Source organism: Grosmannia clavigera (assembly GCF_000143105.1).
Source record: "Grosmannia clavigera kw1407 unplaced genomic scaffold GCSC_132, whole genome shotgun sequence".
Lineage (NCBI taxonomy): Eukaryota > Fungi > Ascomycota > Sordariomycetes > Ophiostomatales > Ophiostomataceae > Leptographium > Leptographium clavigerum.
Genome location: NW_014040810.1, coordinates 161,319 through 175,101, shown reverse-complemented (window position 1 = coordinate 175,101; position 13,783 = coordinate 161,319). Strand labels below are relative to the sequence as shown.

Below are 13,783 nucleotides of genomic sequence, written 5' to 3'. Positions count from 1 at the left end.
GAGCTTGGGCACTTATTGCCTCACTGACCTTTATATTTCCACATCACATCTCCCCCCCCCTGAGTTGGCGAGCGAAAAACCTTCTGTGGGCCGTCTCCGGCAAGGAAAGGCCACGTAGGCCGTTCCGAGGACGATCAGTGGGCGAGAAGCGGTGACCCAAGATGCATTAGATTGGACAGGTCCCAGAACATAAAGACACGGTCAGAGGCGGAGGGGTACATAGTAGAAGAGAAGCTGTAGCATCACACGGGCGCACCTTCAAGTCGGCGTAATTTCACCGCCACTGGTGAGACAGGAACCTTTGGGTGTACAGCGTCAGTGGTGCCAGCAGGATGCCGGTGGGGATACTGCCGATGGTCCACACAGAGGACACCGTACCCTCGGACAAACAGGCAGACAGGCCAAGTATGACGGCACCGTTGATGAGAAGCCAGGTCACATTATCGCAAGCGACAAGGTACAGATCACTTGCATGTCGCACGTAGCCAAGCTCTAGGTCGTGCGAAATCCTTCCAACAAGACGAGGAGGCATCGATTAATATGGCTCATGTGTGCAATACAATGGGTGCACAATTAGACGAGAATCTGGACAGGTGACCCCGCCATGCTAAAGCTTAGTCCTAATATCGTGTACTCAATACACTGCCCCCGGAAAGTCCTTCACTCGACGGCCATCGATGTATGCGCCGTCCACCAGTAGCTCCTGTCCATGTTTTCCATCCCATGGAATCTCGTCGAGCCAGCGCCATCGGGCCTGTTGCTTCCAACCGGCAGCGCGCCAGCCGTTGAGCTCGGCGGCCGGGAACAGTGGAACAATATCCATGAGGCTGAGGTCGTGGGAAAAAACAACAAAGAAACGATCGTTGGCATCGATGATCTGCAGCCGATCAAGGCTCTGCTGGGCTGCCACGGGATCTTCGTGCCAAGAGCCGGCACCAGCAGAGATGCGGTAATAAGGCGTGGTCCGGGCCTGGAGAGGATCCTGGACGTAGTGGCAGCAGGTGAAAGAGGACACGGGGAGTTGGTGGACGTCGTCATCCCCGACACCAGCCAGTCTTGCCGTCAGCGTAGTCGGCATCGGCACGTATGGTGTGGGCCGTAAGGAGCCGCCAAAATGGCAGATGTCGCCACCGAGGAAGACGAAGTCGTCTGTACTATTTTTGTCCTCGATGCTGGCGGGGGTGGTTCGCACGAGGGCAGAGATGTGGCCTACGGCATGGCCTGGCGTGTCGAGCACGTAAAGGCTGCCGTCTCCAAAGTAGTCTTGAGCACGGAAGCCCGCAACGACGGCCGCGTCGCTGTCGAATCCCAGCTCGAGCACGGTGCGCCCGTGGAAGGCCTCTTCGTGCGCCGGTGAGGCCGGGCTGGTTGGATAACCTGGCAGAAAGTGGTCGGAGAAGCCGGGGCCCACGACAAGCGCCATGGATGTCGGGAACACCGTCGGGTCGCCAAAATGGTCAAAGTGGTGGTGACTGATGATGGCGGCTTCGATGTTGGCCAGGTCGACACCACCAGCCTCCAGCACGTCCGCCAGGCATTCGTCCACACGGAGACCCGGCATGTGACCGTACAGCATGGACGTCACTGGCGGTGGCAGGCTCCAAAAGTCCTTGCGGCAGCCCAGATCGAAGAGCACCTGTCGTCCCGAGGCCGCGTGGGTAATGAGAAAGGCCAGTGTCGGCAGATTCAACCATGTGTGACCGGCGATCGCAGGCTCAACCAGCGGGGCTGCTGCCAATGTCAGCTGGCATGTCGTGTCAATTGCCGCCACCCGACAGATGCCGCCCGGCGACGGTACTGCTGGCACCGGTGCCGGTTGTGCATCGATGTCGGCAGCGGGTAACGGTGCTGACGGTGCTGGCGGTACTGGCGGTGGCATCGTTTCTCTGTGTGGTTGGACAACATCCGGAATTTTCCCTTACCTCGTCTCCACCGGGCATGAGGAATATTCTACCCCAGACGAATATTGGTGGGGAAGAGGGGGATCAGTTGTTCTTGTTCTAGTTAGACTGCTGGCGTCCAAGTCGATGCCATCGAGAAATTGATAAAGGGTGGGTGGGTCTGGCTATGGGAGTTCCGTACATACGTCGTACATCGGCCGGTTTCAGAGGCACAACTGGCCGAGTCGTGCAAAGGGGTTTTCCTTGTGACAAGGCGGCACCCAGACCTTTCTGAGGTTCAGCTGCATGGAACTTCTCTCGAGAAGGGCGACTGTAGTGGCCACGTTTTCATCGGAGAGGCTGTCGACGCATGGCACCAAGCATCACCCAACAGCGCTTCCACTGCACCCGGTGTTCCGTGTCGTGATGAAAGCTCTCCCCTGGAAACCAGATCCGCCCTCCAGTGTCTTGGCGACCATCTCGAGCGTGTTCGTGAATTTTTTGTCTGCCCATGTTCCAGTAGCTCTGTTCTCCTCTGTACCCCTCTGTTCTCCGTCGCTTCCGTTCGTTGTCGTGGCTCAGAATGCCATAAGGTAACGAAGGTTTCTCGGCGCCATAATTTCAGTGACGTGCGCAGGGCGTAGACCTCTTTGGCGTCAAGTGGGAAAAGTCGCTGGTCAGACTGCCGTACGTTTTCTGCAGCGTAGAGCAATAGGCTCAGTGGGGTGTCGTGTCCGACCGATTGCGTATGTTGATGTCCAAACAGTTCCAGCCACTCTGGTTTACCGGCAAAAGTCGGATACTCTGATCCGGCATTTGTGTTTCGCGCAGAACGTCGATCGCAGTGTTTTCTGAACTCGGCCCGCACGTCTTCATGTTGCGCATTGTGAGAGCCGACATCGCCGTCTCATGCGGCACCTAGCGACTCATGGCGGCGATGCTTGGGCGTTGGCGCTTCAATCCGTAAGATGGCAGCTCTGCGCAAATGCTAGCAGAGTATGGAGTAGGAAGTGCTTGGCAAATTAGGACTCATTCTTTAAATAACACGTCGATTCCTAAGGCATCGAGGCGTGCTCCCCACGTGCGCACATGTTCATTCGCTAACATAATCAGTAAGTCTCCACGGGAATTGCTACACACACGGGAGCACGTGACTTATGTAGGCGGTTACAGATGGCAGAATACTCCGTACTAAGATCGTGCAAAATAGATTCGAAGTACTCCTTTAGTCTAAAAATATGGAACCAGTAACCCCGCCAACGGATTTTTAGGGGCATTAATACAAAGGGATACCTTTGCAATAACAGCACGTACTGCGTTTATAAGCCTTTCTAGGCCTTAAAAAATGTATTTATGTTAAAGAGCAGGTATTTTTCTCTAATATTTAGTATACTAGCCGCGCGCCTTTTATACTATAGCTAGCTGTTAGGGTAGCGAATTAATAAGCCTATTAATAAAAGCTTAGTTAATTGCCTACTAATAGTTATAAATTACCTGCTTAAAAACCTTTATATCTATTGTGTTTTTCTTTAATTCCTATATATTAGGGTATTTTTTAGCTAAAAGACGCTTTAATTTAGCTTAAACATATTTAATTAAGTTTAAATCTAGGCTATAGGCAAGCTAAAAAGGTAGCATCTTAATCTAGTTATTTATAAGCTATTGTATTAATAATATAGATATATATACCCTTGCATTATCTTGCTAATAATACTAAAAACTATTATAAAAAGGTAAAAGGCCTTTTATTAATGCTTTTTAGTAGCTTTATAAAGTATAGCTATCTTTTTTACCTTTAAAGTAGTCTTCCTTTATTAAGATTAACTTTATATAGCCTTCTTTCTAAATTCTACCCTAAAACATTAATAAAATTATAGGTTTTTTATATAATTAAACGTTTACTAAGTTCTTTTACTATTTCTACGCAAATATTTTTTTTAAAAAAAAAAAAAAACTAACGCTACTATTAACTACGTTTTAGCAGCTACTTTTAGCAAAGCATATATAAAAAGCAAATCGTCTTTATCTTACAGCTAATTACGCGTAAATTTAAGCCTACCCTTTACTATATTCGCTAATAATAGTATTCTATCTATAGCCTTTTATTTTTGTGTCCTATTCTTATAAAATGCGCGCTATATAGTAGTATAGGACGGCCGACAAACTATCTGCTTTACTAGCTCCTTATAGGTGATTTTTAGGTGTCGCTTTACTTGCTACATAAGGTAACGTTTATCTCGACGGCTAAGCAACGCAGGCCTGCCGCGGCTAGGTTTGTCTTTAAAGCTGTGTGTTTTTGTAAACTAATTAATCGTCTTAGTAACTACACTGTGCGTAACGCTAAAAGCCTTTACAACGGCGCCTTATAACTAGCCAGCGTATACAGCACCACAGATAGCAGCGCGCGCAGGCAAACTTAGCTAGCCTGCAGCCTTCCTTTCGGCCGTTAGAATAGCACCAAATTTAGCTAATTTAGACATCTTTTCGTTAATGTAAGGGTTAGTGTGCAATGCGTGGTCACGAAGGCTTAACTAGTTTGTACTATTGTATTAAGACTTTAACTTAACGAACTATAGAAGACTAGTAGGCAAAGGCCTGCCAGCTAATATATACGTGGCTGGAAGATGCGGTGTAGCGCAACCCTAGTGGGGCGTGGCACAGCTAAGTGGCTGTGCTAGTCCTGTGCAACGTGTTAAGATAGTTCGTTAAGTCCGTCGCTTAGTAAGCGACTAGTTGCCGAACCGGTGCGTAGGGACGCGTGTGTGGAATACCCTTATACTATCCCCCCCCTCCCTAGGTGACGCCCCTGTTAGCCTAGAGGTGCACACGCGGCAGCCACTTGCTCGTTAAAAAACCTCCCTTTATTAAGTTAGGAAAATGAGTTAAGCGCTCCAAGTTATTAGCTGTTGCTAAGCGGTTGCAGACCGCTTGCTTATGCGACTGCATTCGGGTAACGTGGAAGCGCATATGTACTGCTTAGTCTATAGCGGCAGTAAACGCCGGATCCTGCCTTATGCACAGGTTGTCCTGTTTATTAGAGCTCTCTAGGAGGCGTGCAGCTTAAATCCTAGTTAGGGAACGCTTAGGTTGCCGCCAATAGGTGTTGTAAAGAGGCTAGCCTTAAATACTAGGTGTATAAAGGTGCAGTGTACGCTAACTAAAAACGGCGGCGTAAGGCTTGCGACTTTTAACTACTAGCAGGGTAGGATAAAGGCAATAGCGGCCGTTTGTCGCCTGCTAATCGTAGAACTATTGCCTACTAAATAGTAGAGGCGGTTTGCTGCTAGAACGTTTCTTTATTTAATTTTAGACGTTTTTTACCTTATTATTAAAGCAAGGTTAGGTAAGTTTTTAAGATGTATTTAGACGTTTAATAACGCGGCTTCTTTATTACCTTAAGGTATAAAAGAGCAGGTATATTCTATAATTTAAGATAAATTTGTTTATACTTATAAGACTACTCTTATCTTTTTACCTTTTTTTTCTTTAATCTTACTTGTATAGTAGGTTAATATAATAGTTTGTAACTTTATATAGCAGCTAGCTAATAATTACTTATAAATAATATTTAACTAAAGCTGCTTTTAAGTCTTAATAGACTTTTTTATAAATATAAACCTTATAAAACGCTCTTCTTAGGTATACGCACTATCTCTTAAGAGTATAAGTTTTTACTAGCATAGCGTTTATTGAGTAATAGCTAACTTTATAGTAAGCTTTATATTTAAACTATGTTTTTAAGGCTTATTTAAACGTTTATTATAAATTCTTATATATAGCTATACTAAAAAACCTAGCGCGCTATATTAGTTATATAGCTAATAACATATTATACTTACTAGTAAGTACGTTAACTTATATACGCTAGTAGCTAATTACTAACTAATAGCTTCTTAAAAAGATTAAAGGCTTAGCCTAATATATTTAAGAATTTCTAGCTAGTACAAATAAGTTGCTACTTTAGTAGATAATAGTTAATAATATTATTATAGCGTTAGGCAATTATATAGTAATCGCTTAAAGGTTAATAGCCTTAATAGTAGTAACTAAAGAACTTAGCTACGCTTTATAAAAAGACAAGTTAAAGCCTTTAGCAACTAACTAGCGCTCCTAGCGTAAACGTTTTAAGACGGTATAATAAGCTATATTACGCCTTAGTGTCTTTTATTAGTACTAGTAAGAGCTAGAGCTTACTTTAACGCTTATATAGTAGTTAGTAAAGGTAGCCTAGCTTTTGCTACTAACGTCTCTAGACGTAAGTATACTATTATAGGTATAAACTTAAGTTATTACTACCTTTAAAGCAATAGTAAGTCTTTTAATCCTTATTATTAAGTTATTACTAACCTATTACCTAAGCTAATTCTTATTCTATTATACTTAGCCTAGCCTAGTGCGCTATAGCTATTTAAGCTAGCTATAGTAGTATACTTTACTATACTATAAAAGCAAAAAGGCTGCCTAAGCGAATCTTGCAAACTATAGCAGCCCTAGTTAAGCTAGCCTAGATTAACTAGGTAGTAGTCTTTCCTTAGCCGTTGCCTTTAGTAGCGCCTAGTAAGCGACGGTCTTACGCTAAGTTACTAACCTTAGCTAAGTGCTAGTATAGCGCTAAGACTATTTTTAGTACTATAGCTAGCAGTAGTAAAGTAGTTATAGCAGCTTGTAGTAGTAGTATAGTAGCATTTAATAAAAGTGCGCTAGCAAGCAGCTAGTTAGTAGCTAGTAGTAGCTATATACTAGCTAGTAAAGGCTTGCCTAGTAGCAAAGAGAAGGATAAAGAGGATAGTATTAAGAAAAAGAATAAAAGAGTAAAAGAGACGTTTATAAAGAAGGATAGTAACAAGTAGCTAGTAGCTAAGCAATAGCCTACTAATAGTATGTTTTAGGTTTATAGCTCTAAAGAGCGCCTTTAAAGCTAGAATAAGTAGTTTATAGTACATAATTATATAGAAATAGTAAGAGTAGTTAACTAACGATTAGCTTATATATAGCTAGCTATTGCCTTATAGTCTTTTTATTTTTTATAAGTGCGCTTTATAGTCTTTTAGTAAGACTATAACTTATAGCTAGTATATGCTAAGTGCTTTTCTAGTTTTTAAGTATTATACTTGGCCGGCTAGCCTTTCTATTTTTGTAACGCCGCCCCAGGAAGGGGACCAACGCAAGCTACGCGCAAGCCGTACGCAGTATGCGCACAGCGTATTAGATGTACATCGTAAACTAGAAGCGGTGCTAGTGGCGCAGGCTGCGTGGCGCAGTCTGCGCACAGGCCACAGCACGTGCTAGCGCACAGGCCAAGTAGAAACGGGGTCGCGCCTGTCCTGCGCACTTGGTGCGCCAGAGGTGCGCCTACGATAAAGAGTGCCTCCCGCACTCCCTTAGAGTGCAGAAGGCAAGAATTAGCTATTGAATATACGGCTGCTTCCTCCTGTTAAGAAGATACCTCCTTGCCTGCCTGACTTACCTGGCCTACCCAAGTACACCTTTAACAATTCCTAATTCTTCTACCATTAGGCTACCCGAGTCAGGAGGCAGAAGGAGCAATGGCACCTCGAAAGACCACGAAGCAAACGTCGCACGCACGTAGTGCGCAGGAAGAGAGCAGCTCTAGGGCAACAGTCGAGAACCCCCTTAACCCTATCGTCGAAGAAGTAGAGAACGAAAACTCTGATCTCTTAGAGGAGGATTACAAGCAACTGGATGACGACGATGCGGGCGAAAGCCCCTTAGGGCAGACCATTAGGCCCACCACAGACCAGATGGTAGCGGACCTCATTGCTGAAAATGATCGACTGCGTAAAGCGGAGCGCTTAAAGCAGCGAATAGTAGACTTACAGCAACAGCTCCTAGATACGGGAGCAACCCGAGCGAAGGGTAAGCGCACCCGCAGCGAGGACTCCGACGAAGACAGCTCTCGCAGTTAAGATATCATCTTAAAAAGCGGCATTAAACCGCCCTTTAAGACACCTAGCAGCTTCCAAGAGCGCGCCACCTGGCTACAGGCTAGGAAGCGACACTTCTATCTAGCCTCTAATAAGTTTAGAAGCGCTAGTCACCGGATTAATTACATACTTAAATATATAGAGCAGTTATGCCGCACTACATGGGAAACGCGCCTGCAGAGCATAATAGACGCAGTAGTAGCAAAGGCCTAGAGCGACTAGGATGCATTTAAGGCCTAGACCTTAACCTTTGTGGCTAATCCTTATAACATAGCTTTTATTATTACTAATAGAATCGGCAAAGCTTACTAAAGATTAAGGTAAACCCCTTAAGACTTTAATAACTACCTTGCCTCTTTTAAAAACTAACTGCCTATTAAATTAAAAGAGGAATAGGCGTAGTTGCTATTCTTTAAGCTACTTCTAGAATTAAAAGAAGATCTTTTAAAATTAAATAAGATACTATAGACTAAAGCAAAACTAGTAGCTAAAGCAATAACGTTTTAAAGCTTAAAGAAGCTAAAGGCTTAGTTAAAACAAGATAATAATAGCATACGCGGCAAAAAAGCGTAAGAGAATCGAAAGGGCTATAAGAGCGGCTATAAAAATAACACTAATTAAGAAAATAATTGCGGCAACTACTATAGTAGTGCTAGAGGCAAAAGCTAAGGTAAAGAGAGAGGCGGACTAGCCGCTACGGCTACTAAGGACCACTAAAAAAACCCTACCTATACAAATAGTAAACGTATAAAGTGCTTTATCTATAAAAGCAAAGGCTACTTTGCCTAGAACTGCCTAAAAAGGCAAGAGACTGCATTAGTAAATTCGGTTTAACCAACCAAAAAGAATGCTAAGAAGGTAAAAAACTAAAAATGCTTAAGACAAACTAAGACCTTTAGGCGTTACTAGAGACAATTAAGATTTATTTCTTTTCTTATCTAAGCTTCTCTTCTTAAACTAATAACTATAGAAGTATCTGCTGCGTAAGATACTTACGCAAGTCTTAATACTATTAACCACGAATTCGTAAGACTATAAGGACTAGAATCTACAAAGATGTTAGTACTAACCCTTAAAGCGTATAACAAGAGTATTACAAGCGCAGCAAGAGCGTAGAAGGTGCCCTTGCGTATAAAAGACTCTTACAAGTACACTTATAAGATTACACAAGTTTGTGCAAGAGTTACTAAACCTGCTAGGTATTAAGGCTTAATAATATTATTATTAATAACAACCCTCTAAAGTAAGAAAGTTTACCTAAAGCTAGCAGACCGCCGCTGGTAGTTCGAAGCACGCACAAAGACTATACAACTTGTACTATAAGAAATCTTTCTTGCTATAGCGCGTAGAGAGCGCGCACAGGTATATATAATCTTGCCGGGCAACCTAGAAGTAAAAGGTTATTTAAGAGGCATAGGCGCACTGCCCGCACATTTAGCGCGCAAGTATAGCAACGTGCTAAATTTATTTAACGCTAAAGTCTTACCGCTATACAAGGCTACTAACTATGCAATTAATCTTTTACCTAGCGGTTAACCACTATATAGAACAATATATCCTTTGTTGCAAAAAGAATTAAAAGAGCTACGCTAGTACTTAGACAATAACCTAGCAACAAGACAAATTCGCCTATTAAAAAGCTTTGCAAGCGTACTTATCCTTTTTATGCTTAAAAAAGACAAAAGCTTACGCTTATGCGTTAACTATAAAGGGTTAAATAAGGTTATAGTAAAGAACTAATACCTACTACCCTTAATCTTTAAGATTATAGACTGCGTAGTAAGAATAAAGGTAATGTTAAAAATTAATATTAAGGAGGCGTATTACTGCCTAAGGATTAAAGAAGAAGACGAATAAAAGACAGCTTTTTAAACTAAATACAGTCTTTTTAAATACCTAGTCCTACCTTTTAGGCTAACCAACGCCCTAGCAACCTTCTAGTACTATATTAGCTAAGCGCTGTATAGTCTAGTAAATACAATCTATATTGTCTACTTAGACAATATTCTTGTGTTCTTACGCAATAAGAAGAAGCATATAAAGCACCTAGACCAAGTCTTTAAGCGTCTTTAGCAAGCCTAGTTATTTGTTAACAGCAACAAATGCTTGTTTTACTAATAAAAAGTTAAATTCCTAAGGTTTATTATTAAAAGCAAAGAGTTTGCAATAAACCCGCGCAAAGTACGCGCAATCGTAAAATGGCTAACGCCATAAACATTTAGGGAGGTGCAGGTCTTCCTTAGATTCTACAACTTCTATCGTCGCTTTATTAAAGCTTACTTAGACATCTCGTCTCCTTTGTTAAGGCTGCTACAAGGCAGCAAAAATGGCAAAAAGCTAGGACCGGTGCAGCTAGGGAGCAAGGAGCGCGCAGCCTTTATAATGCTAAGAAAAGCATTCACAAAAGCACCTCTACTACGCCATTTTAACTTAGAATAGGCAATACGCGTAGAGACCAATGCCTTAAAGGCAGCTATTAGCAGAATTATCTCCTAACAAGACAAAAAGGAAGCCTAGCACCTAATCGCCTTCTAGTTAAGAAAACTATAAGGACTAGAGCTAAATTATAGCACCTTAGATTAAGAGCTACTAGCAATTATAGACTCCTTTAAGCAATAGCGACACTACCTTAATAGTAGTAAAGAGACGATTAAAGTCTTATTAGACCACAACAACTTACGCACCTTTATAACCTAGCTAAGGTACAACGAACGCAAGGCTTGCTAGGCTATATACCTATCCCTCTTTAACTTTATAATTAAGCATAGACTAGGCGTAACAAACCCGGCTAATACGCCGTTAAGACGGCCAGATTACTTTAATAAACCTAGACAAGTTAGAATAACTATCACCAGAGTACAAAAGAAAGACGCACAGTTAGCAGGCACCGCAGCTGTAGCGCAAAAGACGCGCAAGATGCGCGCACCTATTGTAGAAGACAACAGCGCTAAGCTGGTCACCGACGCAGCTCATGCGAATAAGACGCGCAAGATGCGCGCACCCGCAAAAGGACCTAGCAAGAAAGAGGAGCCAAGCGCTACCTTTAGGATCTTAGTGGCCCTAGATCTTACGCGGCAAGCTACCGCAGCGCAAAACAGCGCACCGCCTAAGCAGGCGAAGCGTAGTAAACTAGGAAGGCTAGACGACTACAAGAGACCCTAAGGAGACCTTAGGGATATCACCGCTGCGGCGCTAATTAAGGGTCTAACGCCCTTAACGAGCGCAGATAGAAACCCGGTGTACTCCGGCTTACCGCAGCAACCAGCTGTCGTTGCTGCCTTACATCCACACCTTTAAGAAAACAGAGTCCCTAAAGCTATTCGCAGAGCGATAGCAAGAATCTAAGACGCAGACCCAAAGGTGCAAGTCGTTAAGGCGCGCATAAAGCGCACTATAAGCGCAGAAGGTGCGACAAAGCTATAAAGCCTTGCACTAGACAGTATATTACTATAGAAAAACCGCCTGCATATAGGCGGCGTGTACGTCCTTTGTTAAAAGCTGCTACAGCTTTATTACAACAACTAGATCTCTAGGCACTTCGCAGTTGCTAGGACTCTAGAACTGCTTTGTCGCTACTTCTACTAGAAAGAAATAGAGAAGGACGTAAAGGCTTACATCGCCTTGTGCCTAGTCTACTAAAGACAGACAATTAAACAGCACGCGCAATACGCTAAAGCAAGCACAAGCGGCAAAGTAGATGCAATTCTAGTAATTGTCAACCGCTTTATAAAGATAAACCTTTTCTTTGCTGTATAGACTACCCTAACGGCTAAAGGCTTTACGCACCTTATACACTAACATATAGAACTAGTGTACGGCGTAATACTAAAGGGTATAGTCTTTAACTAAAAAAGCATATTTACCAGCAAATTCTAGAGTAAATATTGCTATTAGACTAGAATCTACAAACAGCTATTAACTGCATTTTACCCCTAGATAGACAGGCAAACAAAAAGATCTAACTAGACGTTAAAGCAGTACTTGCGCTGCTTTATAACAAAAAAGCAATTAAATTAGCCCTTTTTGTTGTCTTCGGCGCAATACGCCTACAACAACGCTATTAACGCAACAACTAAAATTAGCCCATTCAAAGCGCTATATAGTTAGAAACCAGACCTGCGAACTTGCCTTAAGGGCGGCGCGACCGTAAGAGAGGAGCAGGACACGCGCAACACAGTCCTAGCGGTGCACAACCGCTTAGAAAAACTAGAAGCTGTACAGAAAAGGTTGGCGGCAAACTAAGAGCACGCAATAAAGCGCTAGAAGCGTTACTACAATGCGCGCCACCAGCCTATAAGCTTTGCGGTAGAAAAGCTAGCCCTTTAGAATCCTTAAGACTATAGGCAGACAGGCATATCGACTAGCACTGCCAAAACGATATAGCCAACTGCACAACGTTTTCTTAGTCTCGCTGTTAGAGCACTAGAAGAGCAGGGCAGGCGCAGAACAAGCGCCTCTAACAATGCTAGCGTTAGAAGACCTAGACGACGAATAGGAAGTAGAAGCAGTCTTAGACAAGAGACGCAAGGCTGGCCAGACCGAATACCTGGTACGTTAGACGGGCTGGCCGACCGAATACGACTAGTGGGTGCCGGAAGAAGATATAGAAAATGCGCACGCAGCAATTAAGCGGTATGCGCGCAGCAAGCGCGTAAAGACGAAAACATATAGGCAAGAGCCCGAATCAATTCAACCGGCCAAAAGGCCTTGTAGAAGACCACGCAAAACTATCTAAGAAGCCCTTAGAGCGACGCCACGCCGGCCGCCACCCTAGCATAAGCCCCGTCTATAACATACGCCCTTGCCACCGCCTTAAGAAAGGCATTAAAGGCCGCGGTAAGGGCGGCATAACTAGTGTCACCGGGCATTAGGCGCGGCAGCTAAGAGAGCTGCCAGAGGGTTAGAGCAGCAGGCCCGGGCGGCAAAGACGAAGGGGGCGTGTATAGCAACAGCGGGTGCATTTAGGCTAATAAAGCCCGCCGGGCCTCCACCCGGCAGGCCACCTCTCGAGCCTCCTCCTAAGCCTCAATGCCCCGGCAGAGATCGAGCTCCGCCTGCGTAACGTTGGCGGCCAACAACACTCTCGGCAACGTAGGCCGCTGCTGCTTATCCACTTGTAACAAGGTGGCGACAAAAGCACCCACAGCACGCGCGAGTGCCGCGCGCACTGCGGGCGAACCCTGGCTGTAGAGCTTCTTGTTAAGGCCGCGCAGCACCATCTCGAAGTCGGCCTGGTTGCCAACCATCAGCGGGAAAACCTGCATTCTGTTAGCCACTAGAGCGGCCTATAGCCACTAAAGAGGACTCCCCCCGCAACATTCGTGCTTGCTAGCACGGCAGGCGTCGCAGCGCCCAGCGCCCGCGACGCTTGTAAATACACTGCACGGCCGCGAACCCAGGCAACTCCGCAGGGAAAGTCGTCAGAAAGCGGTGCAGGCACCGCACGCACGACGAGCCGTCCAAGGCGACCTAGGGTAAGTCAGTGGCGCAGTCGCCCCCGACCCCAGGAGCGCCGGACCGCGGGGGCCGCTCCCGCACTTTGACGGGCACCGGAAGGCCTAACGGGGGGCACGGTGCGTGCCCCAGTCCGTGCCGAACGACAAATTGGTCCTCGGTGACCCCGGGCGGCAGTTTTTGGGGGCCCGGAACCTCTCCCTTGGTTCAAAGGTAAAAGGGTGTTCGGGGAATAATGGGTCGCGGGGCCTCCATCGGGTATTCGGAAAGGCCCTAAAAGCCTCTCTCCCCCGGGCCACAAATAACTTATAAATTTGGGAAGAAAACCCTTGGTTGGTTCTTAAAAAAAACAAAATTTTTTTTTTCTTTGGAAAAAAAAAGTATATCGGATGCTCCACAACTCCCCCTCAATAATAACTTATAATTTATATATTCGCCGGCAGATAGTACCCTCCCCCACAAAAATAAGAGGGAAACATAGAAAAAGAGCCCCCGCCTCTCTTT

General features: G+C 44.7%; 1 protein-coding gene across 1 annotated transcript; it reads right to left on the bottom strand.

Moving 5' to 3' along the window:
• Positions 1-634: 634 nt before the first annotated feature.
• CMQ_5342 (metallo-beta-lactamase superfamily protein) lies at positions 635-1,879 on the bottom strand (the record flags this gene model as incomplete). Its single annotated transcript, XM_014319087.1, has 1 exon — positions 635-1,879. One exon carries the CDS (start codon positions 1,877-1,879, stop codon positions 635-637), a length of 1,245 nt encoding a protein of 414 aa, XP_014174562.1.
• Positions 1,880-13,783: the final 11,904 nt, after the last annotated feature.